We start from the raw sequence: 27,618 nt of genomic DNA, 5'->3' as shown, positions 1-27,618 counted from the left end.
GACACGGAATAGTTAATACAGCCTAAAGAGCAAGGAAACATTATAAATGATCAAGACAATAGAGAAATTGACATCAAGAGAATCTTAGGATGATCATGGTGAGGGGAAAAAAAAACTTAAGAGGTAAAACTATGTGGAATCTGTAGTTCAGGAATTGAAATGCAAGGAGAAATAATACTTAACAACAATTTACCACAAGATGGATACAGGTAAAGGGAAAGCTGGAAAAAGGCTAAATAGATGTATTACTGATTGTATTAAATGTGCCTTCGAGGTACAAAAAGTAAGGCCACAGGATTAACACTATGATGACAGACAGAGTTAAACGGCTCCCAGAGAGAACCGTCACTGGAAGTGAAGATTCTGAGCCATTGAAAGATAGGATAAGAAGGTGCATTGTAGAGTTGTGTTGGCAGTTTAAGGAATTGAGGTCTGACGTGGGACAGCAGCAGGAGACAGTAGACGGGAAGTAGTGGAGGGTGCCTCTCCAGATGGATTCAGATCAGGGAACTCATTTCACAGGAAGCGTCATTAAAGAAATGTATAAATTTAAATTTAAACAGAAATTTCACATTCCCTACCAGCCACAGAGCTCGGGGATGGTGGAAAGGATGAACTGAACTTTTAAAAAAAAAAACATCAATCGCAAAAGCAATTCAAGAGACAGGGAACAGACCAATATTCTAATGCACCTCGGGACTACCCCAAGCAGGACCACCAGGTTCACCCCATTTGAAATAATGACAAGGAGAGCAATGCAGTGACCTGAGGGACTCATAGTAGGAGTGGGAGATGTAGGACCACTAAAAGGAAGGATGCAAGACTATGTGAGGGAAATAAGTAAGCAATTGCATGAGTTAAGAAAGGAAGTCAGAGACTGACAGGTGATTAAGGATATGGAAACAGGCAAATCCAAAGAGAAACAATGGACCAAGTGGGGAATAAGGTGATGGTCAAGGTGAGCCCGGAGCGAACAGGCATGGACCATATGAGGTAATTATGACAGGTGATACATGCGCACTTCTAGATCTGAGAACGGGAAGTAAATGGAGGCATTACACACAGTTAAAGATACATGCCAGTTGACCAAGCAGTAACCTGGAGAACGGGAGCCGATGTTAATGTCTCCACAGACCTACGATCCTGGTCGTGGGCGTATCAGTACTGGCAACAAGGTTGAGGATCATCACTGCTCATCCTGCACCGCAGGAGGAACTTTGGTACAGCACAGACAGTGCCAAATGCGACACGCAATGGGGAATGATAAATGTAACAGTAGGAGAACAAGTGCTTCGAATTGTAGTAAGGGTTGGTTTCAGATCGGGCGTGGGAGGTCCGCCACTATCCAGCCACCTTCCACAGTCTGAGTAGAGACAATTGAAGCCCCTCAAACCACACCGACTGACCCATCTTGTCCGACTATGCATCCAGGACTGACGAATGGTTTGGTACTGATTAATCAGAAGTTTTGTATGATAATGTACACCACGAGCTGGTACCCGTAGTCTTGAACATATCCGGAATTGCCCCACCCCAATGGTGCTCAATTCATATTCGAGCACTATATACGGCTCTAATGGGCCAGCTGATGACTGAAGCATCTCAGTTCAACGGCGAGATGCGATCAAGCTTGGGAGGGAACCGTGTTAAGCGCAGCCTGATAAATGATGCCGCTACAATATTTAATATAGGGACATCAGTGGTTAATTCAGAACCTGGCAACTGTTGACCAGAAGGTCCGGACCCTGAGCTTTAAGCTTAAGGAGATTTTAGAGCGGGGACAGGGAATTCATAGCACCCAATTAAATACAGACATGACACAGTTAATCCAAAGCCTGGCTATCACGCTTGAAAGTCATGCGGGGACTATCAACAAACTGTTGAAATAGGGAAAAATATTTCATACGAAGCGAGCAGAAATGATGTTTGCAGCATCTATGGATCTTGAGCACTGGAACAAGCCCGAGAGAATTTAAGACAGATCAATGAAGGGGTAGTTCCTTTATGGGTAACTAACGAGCATTTATTTAATCTTTCACGACACAAGGATCATGACTTGACTGGTTGCCGGCTCAGAGGTTTAACACGCGTATGTAGAATGAATGTTGAATGTATAGTGAATAGTAATATGCTAATAGGCATTGTATTAGTAATACCTGTCATACCTATGCCAACACCCGGCAGGACCTTATATAGAGTAGAAAATATTGGGGTTATACAAGGTGGGGGCGGGGGGGGAATTACTATATTAAGTATCACGATATTCCACCATATGCAGCAGACATAGAAGGAAATATAGTTAGCACCACATTAGAAGGGTGTAGCATAGAAGCCACTGCAATAGTATGTGCACATCCGATATATGAGACAGAGGAAGCAAAGTGCGGAGTTAAAGCAGCAGCAAACTGTACAATGGAAACTACATGGGCTGCAAAAGAACCGACCCATGTTGCATATACAGGGAATGGGAGATATTGTATCACTATGTGGCAGGAAAGAATCCAGTACGGGGATAACCGGATATGCCCCATCCATAATCATTCAGTGTGCCTACACCCACAGGCGCCAGCAAGGGTAGGGAAAGTGGAACTGGTCGAAATATACAAGAGAGGAACGACTACTATTCAGGTCAAGGAAAGCCTTAAGGATAGCCTGACAGTATTTGAACCAGTTGTCCTATGAAATTCCCTTATTACCCGAGCACCTAACCACGATTCGGAGACAGGCTCAGCAGATATACAGAACTTACTATTAACCGCAGCAACAGGTTAGAGCCTTAAAAGAGGATATCGAGCAAATAGGTTCCTCCACATGGTGGGTGGTGGAGGAACTGGGGCTCAAATGTACAAATACACCTGTGGATTCGGATTATCTCCCATTCCCTAGTTAAGGTGGCGCTGGAAGAGTTTATACAGGTGGGGACAAAATTTATTAAGCCAAAGGCCTGAATTGAACGGCCAGATAATACAGATGGTCTGATGGCATCTTTAACAACCCAAAGCTGGTTGACTGGCCAGCATCAATGGGCGGCGGTGCGTAAAGGAACGGACAGTACCACTGTAGTTGGCCACCTTGGGCTAAGCCAAGGGCCAAAAGGGGGGATTGTTAGGGGGAAGAAAGTAAATGAGAATTTATGGTAAGGGAGAATTTATTGAAAAGGAATGAATTACTTAACATCTCCAGGCAACCATGGCTACCAAGCACATTGGCAGTTAAAGGTTACCAGATGAACCTTGCACAGCCTTAGGGCTTGCAAACAACAGAAAGGCCTTGGGAGCCGGACTGCAGTCAGAGCATTGGCAAACTAAGATTAAGTGTGCTTTTCAACAGATAGGGGAAGAACAGGTGGTCCCAGCTTCGATAGGAGGGCAGGTCTCTCTGCCTGGGTGAAAAATAGGGACATACGATGCATGTGCCTGTTACCAGAGATGTCTGTTTAATATAAACCTATATGTTGACGAGATCGGAATCTGGAAACTGTTCTTGTACGTGACCAATAATGTATAAATATATTGAACATTTGTAATTTAGCAGTGTACTGTCTCAAGCTGTATTGAGATGGTGTTCTCCTTGCAATTGCTCGAATAAACAATCGTGCCCTGTACCTGAGACTCCAGTGGTCCATTTGTCAAAGTGACCACAACAATAGTCAGTTTCAGGATATGGGGCAGGCCATTTAGGACTGAGGTGAGGAGGAACTTCTTCACCTGGAGGATACTGAACCTATGGAATTTTCTACCACAGAAGGCTGTGGAGGCCAAGTCATTGAATATACTTGAGGAAATAGATTTCTAGACTCTAAAGGCATCAAGAGGTACGGGGGAGAGAACGGGAGTATGGCAATGAGATAGAGGATCAGCTATGGTCATATTGAATGGCAGGGCAGGCGCAAAAGGCCAAATGACCTACTCCTGCTATGTTTCCAATTGAAAAGATATGGTGAACAAATAATAAGCCAAAGACAGCAAGAATCGGACAGGAATATTTAGGACAAAACAAAAGATGAGCCTGTGAGACAAATATAGGAACTTTGTACTGTTAGGCTTGTATATGTTCGAAATTGTCACTTACTCTTTTAAGCTTAGTATGAATTTGTTTGAATGGTGGGGGGTGGGGAGGACGAAATATGTCAGCAGGCTTTACAACATCATAAGCTTTTGGTGCATGGCAGCTGCTCTTGAAGATTCCCACAAGCTTTAAGTAACCTTAAGACTATCAACAAATATTGGGATGCAAAGATGTCACAGCAGAGGTGCATCAAGAAGGTTCCACATCATCTGTAGGGTCCCAATTGAAATTTAGCTACAAATGGGCAAAGCTTGCACCATAGATTCTCTGTCTAGTTGCATTAGACCTGACCAGCAGACCTTAAAGGTCTGGAAACTACCTAAAGAGTACCTAAAGAGTAGACCTGAAAATTTTATATGCCCAAAAGTAGGAGGAATACACCTCCAAGACTCACAAAGATTTCCAATCTGCCAAGTTGTCTATGAACCCCTCAGTATCGCAACCCCACCCACCACATCTAATCTGCTGGCTAGCTCCTCATGAATGCCAGCTGATTTCTTGCTCTCCTGATCAGCACGTTGCAGAACATCCATTCAACCTCCACAGCTGGCCAGAGGCATTTAAAGGGACCTAATGATCAAGTGGCTATGCCATGAAACCATGTTTGCCATAACATAATTTTTGTTTGCATGGCATCAGGCCACCTTACACTTCAAATCAGTGACTGAACATGGGAAGATAAATAGGAATGAGCAGCCAACAGGGTGGAGGGAGGATAAAGACAGGACCAGGGAGGGGTAAATTCCATTGTTATAGGGTATTACAAGACCAAGCGCTTCTAAAGCCATCAATCCCTTAATTATTTCTTCCAAAGGTCATATAAATTGCTTTATCACAAATTCTACCCAAGCTACAAAGGATACACAAATATTTCCCCCACTTCACAAGTAAATCAATGCAAATACCAAAATATTTCACCAGAATGTTAGGGATCCTTAGCTGGTGGCTTTTTTGACATGATATTCCTTTCTGAAAAAAAAGAGCTAGACTGATATTGTCGTAAAAAAGAGAGACATTGAAGCTTTTGGTTCTGCACTGATCAGGGCACTTCGCAAGAATACCAATACAAGGGGAAAAGAACAATTTATACTGTATGTGAAGAGTGCTAATTGGTTGGCAAGTGGACTTTGATAGGTAGAGGTGTTGCTATGGAGAATGCACCACTGATGGTGACTGACAGTTAACTGCTAAGCATTTTGAAATTTAAACAGGCAGCTTGACCCTGATTGGTCAAGGAATTGCCCTGAAGAATGGATCAGTCAATGTCTGTCACTTATTTTGTTTAGCTGAAACAGGTGTTATGACCCCCAACTGAGGTTACCACTGGACAAACCTGATCCTAGGGTGGAACCCAGCTTAATAGATCCTAACTTGTTTAGATATGTAGAGGGGGGGCTACTGAACAGTGCCACTGGAGTCAGCTAATGACCTTTTAACAAAAGCATAAAACATTAAACAACATGAACTATATTACAATACTCCTTCACCCACAACTATGCCTTTACAGATAAATACAGATTTGTACGGATAACACAAGTCACAAAAGCCATCTTATGCTTTAACATTCACAGTAAGTACGCAATCCATGTAAACCAATAGGCAACATGAGGTCAGATACACATTCTGAAACCAAGTAACAAATGCCACTTCAATCAGATGCTATGGATCTCTCATCAACTTCCCCCCACCCCAGGCACTTGTTACACCGTGAGCCAACCAGTCTCACTGAACTCTGTCTTTCACATGAGGGTTTCCAATCCCCACTTTCCAAGAACTCGCCTTAAAATCTTCCCCCAAACCGACGCTTTCTCTCAGATGCCTTCCACAAGGGTTCGCCTCCAGGGTTTCGAACTTATTCCGATGTTCCTCTTCCCTGGGTCACCACACGCATTCAAGCTTTCATCCATGCACTCTCACTGACCCAGCTGTCAACTACACCACTGCTTCACATGCCCATAGCAAAGAGTTACAGACATTCAGTTGCCTCTTTGGACCTTCTGACTTCTCACAAGCCTTTATATCACTTTGACTCTGCTTCCTGCAGCCTGGAGCTTTAAACTTGAAGTCTTTCTCTGCCCTTCACTCTTAACTTCACTTAACAGGGCCTTTTCCAGGCTCCTGTCTGTCTGCTTGGAAATCTCCTGTTCCACTCCTCTGGATTTAGGGACTTTTTCTTTAGCTTGGGGCTTGCTATCTGCCTCCTTTGATCGAGCCTGTCCTGGCAGCTACGTTCAACCAACTTTAACTTGGGACTGGCTATCTGTACCTTCTAGGTTGCTTCTGCCTGGCCACGGTCTTCAAACCTGAACTCAAAAACTGCTGTTAATTCGGTGTCTCTCTGTGGGAGGGGCCTGTCTCTCTGGGCCCCTGTTGCTAGGCAGCAGCCCAGTTTTCTACTCTTATGTTTGCTTAACTTCTCTTACAGTTGTATGCTCTCATTAGAGATGAAGGCACCTTTTAAAGTAAAACTCAACCTGACCTTTTCTTAATGCACAGATACAGAAATACAAATCAAACTTAAACTTTAAAACTAAAACTCATTTCAAACACCCACAAATACAAATATAACTTAAACTATCTCTATTCCTAACACAGGCGCAATGTGTGTACATGTTCTGTCTGCAAAGATAGGGCCCTGTGGACTAATATACGTAGCTTCCAGTACACACGCATGTACCACACTGCGAGCCCGAGTGACAATCTTAAATTGGTTGTCAGTGTATTTCTTAGCATGCCGAGGGCTATTTAGCAAATGTTGTCCAATCGCGGAATCACGTCTAATGATGTACAGTGTTTTGAGTTTTACAAGCACGGGCTGGTTGGGTACCATTTTTACCTTGCCTGTTGCGAATAGTGTCTGTTTGATATGATCTGACAGTTTCTGGGATGTACGGCCTACATACCTAGCCTCACGTTGGCACTGAAATTCATATACCACATGACTCACTTGGCAGATAGGCAGAACTTTTTTTGACTTGACAGCAACATCTTGTTAGTGGTGAATACCACTGTGTTGCTGCTAGTTCACTCATTGTTTAAATTTTTAAGATACCCTGCCCTTCCAGGGTAGTCTGAGCACTTTCGAGCCGAAAGTGACAGCCTTAGGCCCGTTCACGAGTTTGCAGACAGAAAGAACATGTACACACATTGCGCCTGTTTCAACAAAACAAGTGACAGCTGTTCACTGACTCATTCTTCAGGGCATTGCCTCGGCCAATCAGGGTCAAAATGCCTGGTTTAAATTTCAAACAATGCTTGGCAGTTAACTGTCAGTCACCATCACTGGTGCATTCTCCATGGCAACGCCTCTACCAGAGCCCACTTGCCAACCAATCAGCACTCTCTTCACACAGTATAAATTGTTGTTTTTCCCTTATAATTGTATTCTTGCGAAATCTCCTGATGAGTGTAAGATGAAAAGCTTTGGCATGTCTCTTCAGCGATACTCAAGTTCTGTATTACCAAATAGACTGATATTATTGCAACATTATATTATTGCAATTGTGCATTTTAACAATCAGCTTATATTTTCAGATGATCATATTTCTACAATCTAAATTTCTATTGACGTAATTTACTAATCTTGGCCAAGATAGTTGCAGAAGAAAATATTGCTCAGTGACTTAATTCTAGGGTAAGGAGGTTACTACCTGATAGGTGTTTAAATAGGCAGCTTTGCTAGTAGTAATTTCAATAGATGGGTCATTGGGTTGAGGATAAGTTGGAGGATAACAACTTTATGGGGGATAATGTTTCCACTGCTAGGGTGGACTTCAAGCAGATTTTGAAAATGAGGAATTCCATGGGCCTTAATACACTTCCTTAATCCTGACTCAAGACAGGACTTTGATTATAGATAAATATATATCTTTGATACATAATCAAAATAACACAGGTAATGGAAGTCAGAAATAAAAACAGAAAATGCTGGGAATACTCAGCAGGTCTGGCAGCATCTGCGAGCTTGAGTAGGTTACAAAGCAGAAATGTTATCTAAGTTTTCTCTCCACAGATGCTACCAGATCTGCTGATATACCTTGCTGTTCTGTTTTCTGGCAAGAGGAGATATCTGCATCAGTTACAGGCTAATAACCAATCAAGTTTAGGTTAGACAGTGGCAATGTGAGAATTACTGTTGCTTCTCATCTAGAATTTCAATATCAATTTGCAAATGAGAACAGATCTAATTTATTGATTTCCTGCTGTACAAAGAGCATGAAAGATGAGGAAGAGAGAAAAGAAAATACAACAGTTCCATTTTCCAAAGGATTAAAGGTTTCTGAAGCCCGGAGTCTTGTAAACTCAGCTCATTAGAACAAAATAAGCTTCTTATTTTACATTTTAGAAATTGTTCCAGCCAAAGCTAGTATCCTGCTAGTGGCAGAATCAAAGGAAGTAATCATGCTCTCTAAAGGGGCAACATTTTCATGAATAGATTTGAGAAACTTCTCTTATTTGCTTCCAAATATCATCAACATTGAAAGATCATTCTACTGACATGATAGCATCACAAAAACAATGGGCAGAATTTTACAGCCCCGTCACAGCAGGGGCGGGGCTGTAAAATGTTGCGAGCCGTTCAAAACTCCATTAAAGGTGGGCAGGACTGTAAAAACCTGCTGGCATAAAATTCCGCCAGATGCATAACTTATGGTTCTTGCCCCTGCCAAATAAAAATAAAAACAAAACTTAACACCCATTGCAGTGTTCTCTTTGCTCCTAATTGCTGGAATATACCAATAGTCTGCTGAAGTAGGGATCGGGGGAAAAATGGCATATGACAGCTTGCAAAGTTATACAGCTTCCTCATCAGCTGATAGCCTGTAGAGGAGGTAAGTTGCCAATGGTGCTGAGTGCGCTCTGTTCTCTTGTTTCTTGCCTTGGAAACAATCTATTTTAGGTATCTTCCAGTAGATAAAAGACCAGATTACTTTTTCCTATTGAAGTTCTTGAAACAAAGCTCTAGGATAAAGATTGCACAGACTCTGTGCCCATTCTTCATTCATTTAACAGATACTCCTATGCAGAAAGTGCAGCAAAAAAAAAGGGGAATGACCAAATGGAAGGTCTTGTGTTGCAGTGGGTAGTGCCTTGCCTCTGATCCTGAAACTCTGGGTTTGAGTCCCACTCCAAGACTTGATGGCCAAGTAAGGTGCATTCAAAACATGGTCAAACAGGTTGATTTATCAACCTGTAAATCCTTCCAATATGCCTATGGCAGGCACTTGTTGCATATGTATTACTGACTCTAACAATTACAGAAAAATAAAGAAATAGAAAAGAGATTGTGTTGAGAATAATGGTGAGGTTAACAGTGTCCACTGTTATTATGGAGTAAACTGGACAGCAACTTCCAGAGTATGCACTTGCGTAGCTAAAAGTGGAAGCATTCCTCCACAGGCTGTCTCATAATAGTATCTCGCTGACAGTCTTGGCATTAAAAACTATGTAAATGCATGAAGTTGCTATACTTAACCACTTGTTACCCATTAACTAAGGAAAAAAAGATTAGTGCTGGTGCATTCAGGTGTAAATTAATTTTTAATGGTGTGATAGGTCATAATTACTGCCAGACCATCTCTCTGGCACTGAAAATTTATTTTAAGAATGGAGCCTCATTTCATCAGAATTTTAGTGTTAGATATTAAAAAATACTTTAACACTTTGTCTTTTATCGTTCTAAATCCCATCTCTTTTTTTCTCTCTTGATTTCACTTTCTGTACATGATTTTATAATGGATTGAACATTTCAATTTATACTGCCTGATTTAGACTGCTCAGTGAGTATTCTTCAATTTAATTGGTTGAAGAACCACACTGTTGCTTGCCTTGCTCACAAATGTCACAGGTCCCATGTAGAGGGAGCCGCGATGGAACGATCACTAGGCATTGTAAGCTGCTGCTCAAATTCTCTCAAAATATCTGCACAACAAATGGTAAGCTAACTCCATTCCTTCACTACTGATTGTAAAATTATGTAGGACACAGGAAAGAGCAGAATAATATCGCGGGAAATGCATTATGATATTTGAGGAACCTTTTCCTTTCGTTACATATTTTGAGCAACGTGTAAGAGACAATATTGCAATCAAATAGAAGCAATATTTACATTGTCAAACCTTGTGTTTTATTTATGCTCTTTGTTTTGTTTATGCTCCTCAAGGTAAAGATGATTAAATTTAGCCTTTCTGAAACCAGACTACATTGTGAAAAATACAGCCTTTATTCAGATAGATAAACCAATAGGTTTATTTATTTATTTTTTAAGTAGGAGCATTAAGAAGCAGCAGAATGAACAGTTAAGTAAAACCTTCTAAAATATTTGAAATTTAAATATTCAAAAGACTGAGAAAGTAGTTCAATATTTCATAAATTTACACAACATGCAAATGAAATAATTGTCATATCTGAACTCAATGAAAAACAATGAGTCCTTCTGAAGAGCATTTAAATACTGTAATTATCTCAACACTCCTCATTAAATTACAATGAAAATTCAGCCACCAATTTTATGCTCAAAACATAGAAACAGTGACTCATCTGATTAAACAGTAATTTTCCAGGAGGAATTTTCTTCAGTTAATATTTCTAGATGGCACAGTAAAAGAAAAATTACCTGATTTTCAATAAAAGCGCTGACTCTCTGCAACATTCCTTCACAGTTGAATTCATAGGGCAAATATGGTTCAATCTATTAAAGAGAACAAAAATGTCTCCAATGAATACTGGCAGCATCAAGCACAATCAGGTCAAGTTACCCACAGACAGCTGGGGACATAAACTCCCTCTTCTTGGCTTAAGAACATCAGAACTAGGAGCAGGCGGCCATTTAGCCCCTCAACCAACCCGATCATGGCTGATCTGATTGTGGCCTTAAATCTACTTTCCTGCTTGTCCCCCACAACCCTCGACTCCCTTTCAAATCAAAAATTTGTTTAACTCAGCCTTGAACATATTCAATGGCCCAGCCTCCATTGCTCCCATTCTAAACAAACAACCCTCAGAAAAAAATTCTCCTCATCTCTATCTTAAATGGGAGACTCCTTGTTTTGAAATTCTGTCTCCTAGTTCTAGATTCAGCCTCTCAGCATCTATCCTGTCAAGCCTTCATGTTTCAATAACGTTCCCCTCATGGTCATTAGTATCCTGTTCATTAACAACTCGTTTATCTCTCCAGGTCTGTGTGGGTTTTGTAAAAAGTGGTGTGTGATAACTCATAACTATTAGCTAAAACTATAGTGCCCCTTATATTAAAAGCTTTATGTCTTGAATGGCCATGTATTCTCAGAAGAATATATTACTGTAACCACAGTGAATTTTATTTCTCATTCCGTGCAACCCAAGGCCTGATAGAAGAGTCAGTGAAATTGCCCATTGGCCATATTGTGAACAAATGTGTGCTGGAACATAACACAAAGGCAAATACGTTTCAGTTAAGATCCTTTCAGCCCGCAGAGAAGGCAGCTTTCATTTCATCAGTCCAGCTGGATTTGAATCCAGGTCCCAGAAGCAAAAGGATTGTAGGCCAATTTATTGCAGCCTCCAGTCCCTTTTTATTTGACAATTTTCCCTTCTTACCTATTCCCCTCAATTCTAGTTGCACCATCACCCCACAGACATCCTCCTGTACCTCACCTAGAAAGCCTAGATAGATTATTCAACTGTTCAGATAATACAACTAAATCCAATCCTTTCTTTAGCCAATGGTCACACAGACGCATTTTGTGGCAGTGGGTTACTGGAGAGTAACAACACAAAAACCCTGGCTTAAATTTTTCTGCCCCTACTTCTCTGAAAATAATTACATTGGTTCATGTACAAATGTTAGGTGAGTGGGGGGTGGGGAGAAAGAGGTGGAAAAGTATCAAGTGTTTCTTTCAATCTTCATTTCATCATGCTGAAGTCATGTCTTGTCACTGTTAACCTTGAAATCATATGAGCTATTTACTAAGAATTAATTTACATTATAGAAATGACATTACATCCTCAGGATGTACTTCACATTCAGGTAAGTCACTTTTGAAGCATGGCCATTCATTCCGCAGGGAAATGGAGCAGCCAGTTTGCAAATAGCAAAATTTAGTAAATAACAAATGAAATGAATGACAAGTTAATCAGTTTTTGTCAATACTGGCTAGGATATTGGGAGAGCTCCTTGCTCTTCTCTGAATGTCATGAATTACAAGCAGTAAAGAAAGCTATCAAAATAGACCAGTAACTTTCACTCAAGTATACAAATATACATACAAAAATATGAAGAGGAGTGGGCCACTCCACCATTCAATAAGATCATGGCTAAACTAATTGCAACCTCCCGCCTATCCCCAATAACCTTTCACCCCCTTGTTATCAAAGAGTTATCTACCTCTGCCTTAAAAATATTCAAAGACTCGGCTTCCACCGCCTTTTGAGGAAGAGAGTTCCAAAGCCTCACTACCCTCAAAAAAAAATTCTCCTCATCTCTGTCTTAAATGGGAGACACCTTATTTTTAAACAGTGACCCCCTAGTTCTAGATTCTCCCACAAGAGGTAACATCCTTTCCACATCTACTCTGTCAAGACCCCTCAGGATCTTGTGTGTTTCAATCAAGTCACCTCTTACTCTTCTAAACTCCAGGGGATACAAGTCTAGCCTGTCCAACCTTTTCTCATAAGACAACCCACCCATTCCAGGTATTACTCTAGTAAACCTCCTCTGAACTGCTTCCAACGCATTTGCATCCTTCCTTAAATAAGGAGACCAATACTGTACACAGTACTCCAGATGTGATCTCACCAATGCCCTGTATAATTGAAGCATAACCTTCCTACATGTGAATTCAATTCCCCGCGCAATAAACAATAACATTCTATTAGATTTCCTAATTGCTTGCTGTACATGTTACACCATTACATTTTAAATATTTCATACAAATGACTTTCGCTCTGGCCTGGATACATTTTGTTTGCACAGTTCTACTGACTGACAAAGAAAAATACCATATATACTCGAATAATGGTTGATCTTGTGCAATAGTTGACCCCTGATTTTTGGCCAAAATATTCATTCATTTTTGGAAATCATTTACAGTTGGAAAATGAAGTTGCAAAGTATGTCAGTGAAAATCACCAGAATGAATACTCATTTTTTTTGGGTCTATCCAAATCCTGAAACAAGATGATTAGGCATTGCAGATTTCGAAGCCAGTCCTGGGTGGTGTCCCAGGTTTAAGTGGAGAAACAATTTTGTGCTGCGACGGAAGACCATGGTTTCATAGCGTCTCCCAGCAGAACTTGATGGCAGGCTTATTACATTTCAGCAGCTTATAATCAAACATCACAAAAGAGTGGATACAGATTGGTCTGTATCTCTTGTAGAGTTAAAACAATTAACTAAATTAACAATAACAGGGGAGAAATCTCACGGGGCATGGAAGGCAGATTGGCCTGTATTGGGAACATAGATGAGACTCCTATGAATTTTGACATGCCAGCCAGTTAAATGATGAGCAAAGCTGGAGAGAAAAGGGTGTTAGTGAAGACAACTGGCCATAAAAAAAAGCACAATTGTCTAAATTTTGTTTTTGGATGAATTTGCAAAAATTAATTTATATACACTAAATGTAATAATTTTATCATATTCAATGTATGCCTCCATGGGGATTACTAATTTTTGTTGGTAAATTTTTGGCAAGAACAGTCTCCAACCTGGCAACTCTGCAATAGGGAGAAGATGGGAGGGGGTGGATTTCAACCCCTTGAAAATATTACTTGTGTAAATGTTGACTCCCTACTTTTTGGCTAAAAGTCTTAGAAACTCAACTTTTACGTGAGTATATACAGTATATGCTCTGACAGATAAGTGACAAATTACGTAATTTTGGTTAGCTTTGTTGTACTGTTCTTCCCCATATATTCTGCTGTGTCTGCCCAGACTGACATTTGCAGATACAAAGGTTCAATTTACTGTTTTTAGTACAAAACAAATTAACCGATTTGTAGTCTTGTTTCAACATGGTCAAATAAAACACAAAGCAATACTACTTCTTCAGACTTATCTTCCAGAGTAACGTTTACCTTCTGATTAAGTATAGCCTTCACCGCATGTTCCACTTCTACAGGGTCATCAATATTAACAGTCCAGACATGAGGTTTTCCAATAAATACCTCAGCATAAGGGTGCTGCGAAGTCAACTGCAAGAAGCATTTGGACTTATGACAATGGTAAAATCAGGTTAAAATTACAATAAAAAGGAGCAAAACAATAACTTGAATTTAAATATACAGTGCTTTTCAAGTAGTAAAACATGCCAAGATGATTCATAGAAACCTTATCAAACAACATCTGAGCCACATAAGGAGACATTAGGGCAAAATGACCAAAGCTTGATCAAAGTAGGTTTTGAGGAGTAATTTAATGCAAGAAGCTGGATATTTGAAGGAAGCACAATACCCCAAATCATTCAAACTTAAACAAAAGTTGCCTGAAGTAGCTGTGACATTTGCATTTAAATAACAAGGAGAGCCAACAGCTTTACCGTTATTTTGACAGCAACTTTTAGGCCCCGTCTGTCATTCAACCAGATGCAAAAGACATTTAGAAGTGCAGAGGTTAAATGAGTTTTTTGGGGTCCACAATCGTTTTAAACAAAGTAACTACTGCCTTTATTATAATGACAGAATATAGACAGTTCCTCTCACCAGGCAGGCAACAGCATGGACCAAATCCACCAATCTCATGAAAAGCTCACCTCTCTGAGTGTTGGCTTGCCTTTGAAAAATTCAGTGTTCTTACTGCTTTTAGGTGGATTAAACCTTGGATTTAAGAAAGTACATCCGTTAGCAATGGCTTCTAGAGGAGCCGGTCCTTCATATGGAAAACCAAGGCCAACAAACAACTGTAAAATAAAAAACAGCAAATTGTTTTATCTCCAGTCATTCCTTACATGAAGTTAAATACTGTAAAGGTCTTCAGTTTCAGAGAAGTGCATTTTCTACAATACAAAAAGATAAAACATTAAATATTACTGATTAGAGATAAGCTGAAGCACGAATATGCCTCAACAATATCATTTTGATGTTTAGAGATACAATTTCAGTATAAGAATAATCACAAAGATACTTGGAACATTGACGTAAACATATAAATTGACAAAAGTTTGGAACCACTTTAAAGTGGGCCTTAAAACAAAAATATGACAAATTAAAGTAATAACAGGAACTTTTAAAGTATGCAGAAAGTGCTGTGAAGCTGAAGTTGCAGCTGAACCCAATGCTGCAGAAGTGCTTCAAAATCTGCAGGGTTTTTCTTTCAACTGCCAGGACAGAAAGTGCAAGCTGTTTTAAATATGTATTGGTACTCTATTGCCAGGATATTTTGCAAAATTATTTTTGAAGTTGTTTAGTGACTCCCCTTTGTTCCTATTTCAGAGTCACTGCCCTCCATCTTCCCCAGTTCACCCTCAGACTTTATGTCCCTGCAGCCCAACCCCATGATTCTGGCATTCTTCTCTCCTATCTATTCCATTCTCGCTACAAATTTTTACCTTTCTTCTACCTCTTCCTACTCAAAGTGAAACTATTTGTCCTCTCCCACCCCATAATTCAAAAAGAACCTTCTTAGACTTTCCCTCCTCTTCACAATGACATTGTTGTTCACTAAATCGTGACTCAGCCATACTTGGAGTTGCTACTTCAGTGGATCAAAACTCTGATATATGCGTGGGCTGGATTTCCTGATCTCACGAACTATCACAAGGAATGGAACCGATTTTGTCTGCAAACATGGATAAGCAAATGCTGGGGTTGAAATTGCTTTAGTGATTTACGGGGTATACAGAGCACGTGCCGCAACTGAAGGCTGAATTTTGCCGTCGGCGAGCAGGGGGCGGGGCCCGCTTGCCAACGCGCAAAATGACGCGGGATGTCGGGTGGAACACCCGACGTCATCCCACCCCATTTAAATTTTCAGGAAGGTGGGGGCAGCGCCAAATCAGCTGCGTACCCGCCGACCTGTCAATGGCCAATTGAGGCCATTGACAGGGTCATTAAAACAATTAAAGGATCTGCCCGTCCAATCTTAAGGTTGGCGGGCAGGCCAGGAGCCCCGGTGGGCTTCTGAAAAAACATGAAACGTCATCCACTGGTGGGATGAGGTTTCATGTAGCGATTAAAAAAGTCTAATAAAGTTTTTGTGAAATTTATTAACATGTCCCATCTCGTGTGACATTGTCACATGAGGGGGACATGCTAAGGATTTTTTTTTCTCTATTTTTAATGTGTATACAGCTGTCAGCGATCTCCCTGAGGCAGCACTTAGCCTCAGGGAGATGTGCGCTCTTTCGTGCGCATAGCGCTTCCCACTGGGCGTCACGCTGGGGCCCGCTTCTTTGGCGGGAATCGGCTCCCCGCCTGCCGGAGATTGGGTCGGGCCCACCCGCCCGGTAGGCAGAAAATTCTGCCCTAAGATGCCAGAGGCTGGTCTGAAGCTATGCCTCATTCACATTATTTGAAAGATCAGCTAACATTTGTCTTTCTTCCTTAGGCGCTTGTCCATTTTAAGAAAATTAAAATTGGGTTGCTTGCTGAAAGTTATGTCTAGCAAGATGGGTGGAGTGGCAACCTCCAATGATCAGCTAACTGTAGAGTCCAGGGAGCACTCCTGCTCCTCAACAACAATTCTTAAAAACATACCTGCCACTGAATATTCCTGAGTTGCAGCTCCTGCACTACTCATCTGTATTCAATTTTTGCAAGGGGGCCTAAAACAGGTATTAGTGGGTTTATAAATATAGAGGCTTCGAGCCTGTTTTGGGCAGCCACTGGGGTCGTCTTGAAAATTGCTCGGCTTCCTTTCTGCACACTAGTACATTCCCTGGCATGTTTTCATTCGTACATGTGTGAATGCGTAGTCATGCATATATAAATGCAGCCAAATAACTAAATAAAAATCAGCCTGCAATTCCATTTTATACATATTTTTGCCAAATGTGTATACATTAATTGCCCTTTCTCAACATTTTTAAACATTTAAAGCAGATGTTAGCAGCAACACCAAAATGTTGCTGTTTTGATTTTGAATAAGCAAAATTAGTCAGAAGTACACAGTGTGATTGAGAACATCAGAACACATGTGTTAATAAATACAAGCTGTGGTGCAACAAAACAGTCAAAATTTAAGGGGTCAGCTGAAACATTGAAGAAAATAATGTTCAAAAGCTATGTGTGTGCAAAAAGAATAGAAGAAACAAATTCATTGAACATTTGCTTAGTCTTCCCATGGCTTGTCTGACAATTTACATGTTTTTACATTTTAGTTCATTCTGAACTACTGTTGAAAATTGTGATTTTTAAAAATTTAGCGAAGTTTTTAGATCATATTAATAAATTAATCTAAATGTAATTTGAAAGAAGCATTGGAAATTAGATTTGGCTCACTTTCCAAAAACATAGGAACTTAATTACTCCTATTGGCATAACACTTCTTTCCAACATATGCTAAAAGATTCACATCTGGTAGTTTGTTTCGGATACGAGATAGGGCATGCTAGTTTTCTGCCACTACCAGGATAGAATCCAATAGAGCACATAACACACAAAAACTTATGAAAATCTGTAGCAAAAGCCATTCAGAAAAAAAGACACTCCATTGTAGTGCAATTCATACCTTTTTAATTTTTTTCCTTGCAAACGCAGTAGGGTAATCAGTTGGCAATTGTTACACATGGGTTAAACTGCACTGACTGCAATTTTATTAGCTGTTTGGCTTATTATCACAAAGGAACTTGCAAACTCCTTCCCAAGTAGGTATGATCTATGCAAGCTATGAACATCTGATGACAGTCTACTCATTTAAAATAGCATGGAGACAGCTATTTTAAAAGAATTTCCCATTTCATAAAAGGAATGCCAAGTTGTATACTCTAATTATTTATAATATATGGCACAGAAACCCACCATTCAGTCCAACCAGCCTATGCTAGTGTTAATGCTACACTTGAGCCTCCTCCACCTTTCCTCATCTAAATCCATCAGTGTTATTCTCTATTCCCTTTCCCTCATGTGATTGTCTAGCTTCCCCTTAAATGCATCAATACTATTTGCTTTAGCTACTCCCTCTGGTAGCGAGTTCCACATCTTTGGGCCAATCTTTCAGCCTCCTTTAGATCCACATGAACTCGTTCTCTTCAATCTATGCCCAAGTTCCCACCTGCATTCTATGTGATAAACAAGAGTCAGCATTTCCCCTGCTTGAGGATTGGCTGCCTCTAATTTCCTGTTCTCTCCCTCCCCGACTCCTACAGACTCACTTGGGTCTGTGAAGTTGTGAAATCTTAGAAAAACTGCAACCCGATACCACAATGATTTTCTATGGACTCTTCCATTCCCAAAGCCCATCTCCATGGCAACATGACTCACATGGGGCCTGTATTCAGGTAGAAATGCTAATTACCTGTCCTCTGGACCCCAAACTCCATTCTAGCTTGGAGTTAACCAGATAGTTTAAAGTATAGCCATTTATAAAACCTGACATTCCTAACAGCTCCCAGTGAATCTTGGAGACTAACAATCTATTCTCAGTCAGCACAGGTGCTCTTGCCATTGTCCACAGGTGTGAACAACTTGCACCTTCTTCCCAGTAATCAACCTGTGCCTCCCTTTAACAGATAAACCAGTCAGGGCTGCTGTCAGGCAGAATTCAGAGCAGGTCACATGACTGCTATCCTTCCTCTATTTTACCTTAAATTAAAGCAGTCCCAAAGCATATTACAAAGTTTGTATTTGAAACACTTGTAAATCTTCTCTGCACCCTCTCCAGCACCTCCTTTTGATAATATGGTGACCAGAACTGCATGCTGTATTCTAAAGTTCAACAGAGGCTTAGCATAATTTACCTACTTTTCAATTCTATTCATCTAGAAATAAAGCAGAGTACTTGGTTTGCATTTTTAAAAAACTTTTTTTTTGCTAACCTTTGGAGCGATCAGTGTATTTGCACTCAGTTCCCTTTGTTCCTCTACACGAACTAAACTTGCCTTTTCTAGATAAAAAGTGACCTCTGTATTCTTCCTACTAAAACATACTATCACATATTTACCTGCTTTGAACTTGCCAATTATTTGTCCATTCTGAAAGTTTATTAATGTCCTTCTGTAGTTTGTTGTGGTCATCCTCAGTAATGACTATTCCCCAACACACACCCCTCCCCCACCCCAACATGGTGTCATCCACAAATTCATAAATTATGCTTTTGACTGCAAAGTCCAAATAGTTAATGCAAATTGCAAACATTGGTGGTTTCAGCATTGAATAGCTTTACTCCCAGTTTGCTTTGTCTTGAAGCCAACTAGCATCTATTCTGCCACCTACTCCCTGACTCTGCATTCTCTGACCTTATTCATTAGCCTAATATGGGACACCACTGACGCTCAGTTTGGGTTCCGCCAGGGCAACAAAGCTCCTGCCCTCATTACAGCCTTAGTCCAAACTCCAGAGGCGAGGTGAGAGTGACTGCCCTCGGCATCAAGGCAGCATTTGATCGAATGTGGCATCAAGCAGCCCAAGCAAAACTGGAGTCAATGGGAATCAGGGGAAAACTCTCCACTGATTCGAGTCATACCTAGCACAAAGGAAGATGGTTATGGAGGTCAATCATCTCAGCCCCAGGGCATCACTACAGGAGTTCCTCAGGGTAGTGTCCTAGGCCCAACCATCCTCAGTTGCTTCGTCAATGACCTTCTCTCCACCATAAGGTCAGAAGTGATGTTCACTGATGGTTGCACAATGTTCAGCACCATTCACAACTCCTCAGATACTGAAGCAGTCCATGTCCACATGCAGCAAGATCTACACAATATCCAGGCTTGGTCTGACAAGTGGCAAGTAACATTTGCACCACATAAGTCCTAGGCAACAACCATCTCCAACAAGAGAGAATCTAACCATCTTCCCTTGACGTTCAATGGCATCAGCATCGCTGAATTCCCCCATCAACATTGTAGGGGTTACCATTGGCCAAAAACTGAAGAGCAGCAGCCATATAAATACTTTGGCTACAGCAGCATGTCAGAGGCTGTGAATTCAGCAGCCATTAACTCATCTCCTGACTTCCCAAATCCTGTCAGGAGTGTGATGGAATACTCCTCAGTTACAGCTCCAACAAGTCAAGAAGCTCAACACCATCCAAGTGAAAGCAGTCCACTTGATCGACAGCTCATCTACCACCTTCAACATTCACAACTTCCACCATCGATGCACAGTGGCAGCAGTGTGTACCATCTACAAGATGTACTGCACCAACTTACCAAGGCTCCTTTGACAGCATCAACTACTATTACCACCTAGAAGGACAAAAGCAGCAGATGCATGAGAACACCACTACCTGCAAGTTCCCCTCGAAACCACACACAATCCTGGCCTGGAACTATATTCGCTGTTCCTTCATTCTCACTGGGTCAAAATCCTGGAACTACCTCCTTAACAGCACTGTGGGTGTCACCTACACCACATGGACTGCAGCAGTTCAAGGTGGCAGCTCAGCACCATCTTTTCAAGAGCAATTAGGGACTGTCAGTCAGTCTGGGGACTGGATTTTAGTGTGACCCAACCATTTTCAGACTAATTTAAGTTATATTCATTGTAATACACTAACGAGGCTAAACGCCATTTTGTGCTAATACTAAGATAAGCAGCCATTTTGATGTTGTTAACCTTTTACAACAAATTAACCCAAAACAGTATTACGAACCAGCCAGACTAGCAACAGATGATTTGATTAGGAGGAAGTGCCTCAATTACTCGGGTAATTGAAGGATAGTTAATAATCAGTTAATTATAAGTCACTACGTTATTTCTGTATTTCTCCATTAGCATTTCTTATAAGAATTAAAGTGCTGTAACAGCTGGGAAAGAAATGGGATAAGCCTTGGACTCCTCCCCATCAGGAACACAGTCCTTGATTGCTAGTCTGTCTTAATGAATGGGACTCCTGCAAAGACATCAAGGTAAGAGACACAGCTTAAAGGAAGACATTGTCCTAAGTTCAAGGCAATGTCTGTAATTAGCTAGAATCAATGACAAATTATAGATCATTAGCCATTTCCAAGCAACAATGGGCTTACAACATCTTTTGAGTATATAAAAAGGGGTTGCAGGAACCATCTTTGTGTATATCAAGTGTGGAAGAACCGGTTTAGATCTTCAGGGGTAGTTTCCAATAAGCTTCAGGGCAGATGAGTAATTAGCACTGGGACTGGTTCGGCAAGTCCCAGGCCAGTAGAAATCCCAGGAAGGTGTAGTTCTTCTCGGAGGCAGTGACTGTTTTTCTGTCAGCGTGACAAATTCAGGTTGTTGCTCAGCTGTCTTGGATTGGTCACCCATTTGAAAGCGTGGAGTTGGTAGAGTTTCATTGATGAGTATACTTTACCTATATTCTGACTTTTAGGTGATAAGTTTCTAAAACCTTACTTAAAATCAATAAACTTCAATACTATTTACTGTTGTGGTGCACGAGTCATTGCCCGATTGTTATATCTCTCAAATTCAAACAGTTTAAAAGGGCAATTTGGGTTCCAGTATTAGGCAGTGCACAGCTAAACTGGAACAGTCTGAAATAACAAACATCTCCTTTTTACACTTGTAACAATGAGCAATTAAAATTGCTGGCCTAGCCAGACGCCCACGTCCTGTGAAAGAATTAAAAACCTTATTGAAGGCCTTTTGAAAATCCAGATAATTGAGGCACCACTTTTCAATTTCCTACTCAAGAATTGCAGATTGTTTAATGTATTTTAGAGATCAATAGCTACAATTTCCCTTTTTTCTTGCAGAAAGAGCCCTGTAGCGAGTTAGTGGATACATTGTTCTGAGAAGAGTATTTAATCAATAATTTTAAAAAACAGGCTAAACTGAGTTCGCTAGAATGCTTCGCTTGCAATCTGTGTCATTTAAGTACATAAGTACTACTGATGCATCCTGGGAAATTGCAGACATTGCAAATGCTCAGACCACAGCCTTCACCCTCCAGTAAAAGTATCTAGCCCAAGCCCAGGTTTATGAGAGGGGCTGAAACCTTCAAGTAAAACATGCCATTAAGCTAGCAAGGAAACAAATGGCATGATAAAATCTTTTGAAGAAGCATCTCAGTCTTAAATGGGAGATCCCTTATTTTTAAACTGTGTCCCCTAGTTCTAATCTCTCCCACAAAGAGAACCATCCTCTCAGTATCCACCTTGTCAAGTCCCCTCAGGATTTTACATGTTTCATTAAGATCACCTCATTTTTCTAAATTCCAATTGATACAGGCCCAACCTATCTAACCTTTCCTCATAAGATTAACACCACTCCACGCCCCCTCCCCCAATGCCACAAATCAGTTGAGTAAACCTTCTCTGAACTGCTTCTAATACAATTATATTCTTTCTTAAATAAAGGAGACCAAAACTGTACACAGTACTCTAGAATGTGATCTCAGTAATGCCCTGTACAACTGTAGCAAAACAACCCTACTTTTATATCCCATTCCCCTTGCAATCATTGCCAACATTCCATTTGCCTTCCTAATCATTTGCTGTATATGCAAACTAACTTTTTGTGATTCATGTTCCGATACACCCATATCCCTCTCTACCTCAGTTCTACAATCTGACTCCATTTAGATATGTTGCTTTTCTATTCTTCCTGCCAAAGTGGACAATTTCATATTTTCCGACATTATACTCCATCTACCAAATTTGTGCCCACTCACTGACCCTATCTATACGCCTTTGTAGACTCTGCCTTCTCTTGGTAACTTACTTTCCTACCTATCTTTGTCATCAGCAAATTTAGCAACCATACATTCGGTCTCGTCATTGAAATAGACTGTAAATAGTTGAGGCCCTCACACCGATCCCTGTGGCACTCCACGTGTTACATCCTGTCAGCCCAAAAATGACCCATTTATGCCTGCTTCCCGTTAGCTAACCAATCCTCTATGCATGCTCATATGCTATCCCCTATACCATGAGCTCTTATTTTGTATAGTAACCTCTGATATGGCACCTTGTCAAATGTCTTCTGAAAATCTAAGTACACCGCATTCACAGGTTCCCCTTTATCCATGTTACTTGTTAATTCCTAAGAACTAATAAATTATACAATTTCCCTTTCACAAAACCATGTTGACTCTGCCTGATTGCGTTGAGATTTAAGTGCCATGCTAGAACCTCCTCAATAATAGATTCCAGCATTTTCCCTACGACAGGTGCTAAGCTAACTGGCCTGTAGTTTCTTACTTTATGATTTCCTCCTATCTTGAATAGAGAAAATTACATGCACTATTTTCCAATCTTGATGGGACCTTTCTAGAATCAAGGGAATTTTGGAAAATTACAACCAATGCATCTACTATGTCAGCACACACTTTATTTTAATACACCAGGATGTAGTCCATCAGGTCCTGGGAATTTGTCAGCTTTTAGTTCTAATAATTGTCAATACCCTTTCCCTGGTGCTTAGAATTGTTTTAAGTGCCTCCCTCCCTTTCACCACTTGATTCACAATTATTTCTGGGACGTTATTTGTGTCCTCTACAGTGAAGGCTGATGCAAAATCTGTTAAATTCATCCACTATTTCCTTAGTTTCCAATATTATTTCCCCAGATTCACTCTAGAGGACCAACACTCATTTTACCCACTGTTTTCCTTTTTAAATACCTTGGATTCTCTTACTTTATATTTCTAGCTAGCTTTCTCTCGTACCCTAATTTCTCCCTATTATTCTTTGTTTTGTTCCTGTTTTTTGTGCCCAATCTTCTGACCTGCCACGAATCTCCACAGAATTGTATGTTTTACTTTCAACAAATCATCTTGCACCATGTTTGCTAGCTCCAGCATGGTGCTGCCGCCAAATGCATAATCCCTTACTCTCTTCAGCATTCTGAAAGGATCATTACCTGCATGACACCCTGGTCCAATGCTCAGTCACCCCCAAACCCACTCCCTTTCCTGCAGCATCTTTCCTTGCAAGTGCAGGAGATGCAACACCTGCCATTTTACCTCCTTCCTTCTCACCGCCTAAGGCCCCAAAGACTCCTTTCCAAGTGAAACAACAATTTACTTGTACTTTGAATTTAGTATACAGTATTTGTGGCTTACGATGCAGTCTCTTCTACATTGGGGAGACCAAATGCAGAGTGGGTGACTGCTTTGTGGAACACCTCTTCAGTCTGTAAGCATGACTCCGAGATTCCTGTTGCTTATCATTTCAATTCGCCACCTTGCTCTCGCTCTGATCTTTCTGTCCTTGTCCTGATACAGTGGTCCTTGTCTTTTGACCCAACACTCTACAGCCTTCTGGATACAGAGTTCAACCATCTTTAATTGTAATCTCTGCTCTTATCATGTTTGTGTTTTTTTTTGGTTTGATTTCTGTCTTGTTTCTTAACTGCTTTACTAGGCATTTGGACGGTTGCTATCCAACCATTCACACCTCATCTAGATAAATCATTTGCTATTCATCACCATTCCTTTTGGCTTTTGAATAACTGTACCTTTCATCGGTTAATCTCTCCTGCCTTCCATTCCATCAGAGATTTCCCTATTGTTCTCCTTCTCCCACCACTCCCCACTTGCTCAAAAACTATTACATTTGTGATGGAACCAGTGGTTTCAAAGCTTGTATTTTTTTTTGAGACAGACTAACTGAAAAGGGAAACTAAGAAAGAAACTGGAAGAGTAATTTTCCTAATAAAACTAAGACTGAAACTGAGATTGGAAACCAAAAGTTCTGGGGAGACTGAAGCTGTTTGAAGTCATATATAAAAGGACAGAGGGCCAGAGCTCCGATGATAATCCCAGTGGTGGAGTACAGGTAGACTGAAGAGGGCGAAGGCTAGATCAAGAAGAGGGCGAAGGCTAGATCAAGAAGAGGGCGAAGGCTAGATCAAGAAGAGGGCGAAGGCTAGATCAAGAAGAGGGCGAAGGCTAGATCAAGAAGAGGGCGAAGGCTAGATCAAGAAGAGGAGATTAGGCAGTTATACTGTCGTTGTGGCTGTTTCTGCTACTTGAAGATAACATTGGTGGTTCTATGCCATTCAAACAGTCGTAAGCAGAGTACAGGAGGTTATGCAGATATGCCATTTTTGGTGAAGTCAATGTCCGTGGAACTCTGAAACAAAAACAGAATTACCTGGAAAAACTCAGCAGGTCTGGCAGCATCGGTGGAGAAGAAATCAGTTGACGTTTCGAGTCCTCACGACCCTTCGGCAGAACTGAGGTATAGTTAGGAGAGAGGTGAAATATAAGCTGGTCTAAGGTGGGGGGCGGGGGGAGAGAGAAGTTGAGGGTGGGGTGGTTGTGGGGATAAGCAAGCAGTGAAAGGAGAAGATAATCAAAAGATGTCACAGACAAAAGGATCAAAGAGGTGTTGAAGGTGGTGATATTATCTAAGAAAAGTGCTAATTAAGAATGGATGGCAGGATACTCAAGGTACAGCTCTTAGTCTACTGCATTCGTTGCTCCCAATGCGGTCTCCTCTACATTGGAGAGACCAAACACAAACTGGGCGACCGCTTTGCAGAACACCTGCGGTCTGTCCGCAAGAAAGACCCAAACCTCCCTGTCGCTTGCCATTTTAACACTTCACCCTGTTCTCTTGCCCACATGTCTGTCCTTGGCTTGCTGCATTGTTCCAGTGAAGCCCAACGCAAACTGGAGGAACAGCACCTCATCTTCCGGACACGGTTGAGGGCCCTGTCAACGACCGTGGGTGGAAAACCTCGGTTAAGGAAGAAGAAGGACATGTCAGAGGAGCTGTTTTTGAAGGTAGCGTCATCAGAACAGATGCGACGGAGGCGAAGGAACTGAAAGAATGGGATGGAGTCCTTACAGGAAGCGGGGTGTGAGGAGCTGTAGTCGAGGTAGCTGTGGGAGTCGGTAGGCTTGTAATGGATATTGGTGGACAGTCTATCACCAGAAATTGAGACAGAGAGGTCAAGGAAGGGAAGAGAAGTGTCAGAGATGGACCATGTAAAAATGATGGAGGGCTTCCGGGCTGAATATTGAATTCAACAACTTTAGATCTTAAACTCCCCCTCCCCCCACCCCGTTTTTTCCCCCTCCCCCTTTTTTTTTCAATAATTTATATATTCTTCTTTTCCCACCTATTTCCATTATTTTTAAATCTAAAACTGAAACTTTGTTAGTCTTTCCACCCCATCCCCACTAGAGCTGTACCTTGAGTATCCTGCCTTCCATTCTTAATTAGCACTTTTCTTAGATAATATCACCACCTTCAACACCTCTTTGATCCTTTTGTCTGTGACATCTTTTGATTATCTTCTCCCATCACTGCTTGCTTATCCCCACAACCACCCCACCCTCAACTTCTCTCTCCCCCCGCCCCCCACCTTAGACCAGCTTATATTTCACCTCTCTCCTAACTATACCTCAGTTCTGCCGAAGGGTCGTGAGGACTCGAAACGTCAACTGATTTCTTCTCCACCGATGCTGCCAGACCTGCTGAGTTTTTCCAGGTAATTCTGTTTTTGTTTTGGATTTCCAGCATCCGCAGTAGCTTTTAGCTTTTTGTTTTTATCTCCGTGGAACTCTGGTTGTTTGTGCGTTGCTGCCTGCTGGGAATCATGCTAAACCAGAGAAGAGGAGCTGAAATTTTTCATGAGGAAGACAGAATTTTGAAGGACTTGGTAATTGAGATTGATGGAATATACGCTGAGTGGACTGCCGAGTCAACTCGCAAGATCTGCCTTAGTTGTATCTGCCAGTTAAAGTGTAATTTATAGTTCATAATCACAATTTGCCTGTTAATTCATGTTCAACTTACTGGGTTTTAGACTATTGATTGTTATCCAATATAGTATTTAGTGTTTGCTTTGTTTGACTCTTGTATAGTAAAAATTATTTTGTTTTAAACCATGGAATCTTGCGGCTTTATTCTTTCAGTAAATAACTGGAATTTTGGATTCCTTCTTTAAAAGGTCATCTTGATTGAGATAATAACATATTTCTAACTTTCTTCAGATCTGATAAAAAGATCAAAAACCTGAAATAATATTTTCTCTCCACAGATGCTGCCAAATCTTCTTGGCATTTCCAACATTTTCTGTTTTAATTTTAGGTTTCCAGTATCTGCAATAATTTGCTTTTGCATAATAAAAGTTAAAAAAAAACACCAGTGGTAGAACAGGTTGGAGGCACAACAGGTATCACATGATATGCACAGTCCAGGGATTTGGGGACGGAATGTTGGGTGGGATATGGTGCAATGAAATAGAAAATTCGGCGCTACGTAAATGTTTTTTTTTTACACCCCTGCTGAAGTTGGAAATCCTGTAATGGTGCTTACATTTTATAATAGCACAGCAGCTTTTTAAGTGTTCCAGTTAGTTTAACGTTATTACAGGCATATAGCTTGGTCTGTTATTTGAAGTACCTTATACTGCACAGTATTTTTTTTTGTTCAGCATAACGTGAACCTTTTAAAAAAAAAATGTCAGCTTGGAGAGAACAGGGCTTGGAGAGAGAACATTTCCTGTAATATGTTAATAATAGAAGAATGTTTGCATTTTCCCT

General features: G+C 40.9%; 1 protein-coding gene across 3 annotated transcripts in view; it reads right to left on the bottom strand.

The window, feature by feature from the left end:
- Window positions 1-27,618, bottom strand: part of mgat5 (alpha-1,6-mannosylglycoprotein 6-beta-N-acetylglucosaminyltransferase) — a 106,145-nt gene that overhangs the window by 13,873 nt on the left and 64,654 nt on the right. For all 3 annotated transcript variants that reach the window (XM_078552408.1, XM_078552407.1, XM_078552409.1), the window contains exons 13-15: window positions 14,799-14,945; window positions 14,125-14,241; window positions 10,685-10,759 (exon numbers count right to left, since the gene is read on the bottom strand). In XM_078552408.1, the coding sequence (XP_078408534.1) occupies window positions 10,685-10,759; window positions 14,125-14,241; window positions 14,799-14,945 (339 nt within the window). The remainder of the gene's footprint in view (window positions 1-10,684; window positions 10,760-14,124; window positions 14,242-14,798; window positions 14,946-27,618) is intronic.

Source organism: Cetorhinus maximus, chromosome 11 (assembly GCF_964194155.1).
Source record: "Cetorhinus maximus chromosome 11, sCetMax3.hap1.1, whole genome shotgun sequence".
NCBI classification, from domain to species: domain Eukaryota; kingdom Metazoa; phylum Chordata; class Chondrichthyes; order Lamniformes; family Cetorhinidae; genus Cetorhinus; species Cetorhinus maximus.
This window is presented reverse-complemented; position numbering and strand designations above follow the sequence as displayed.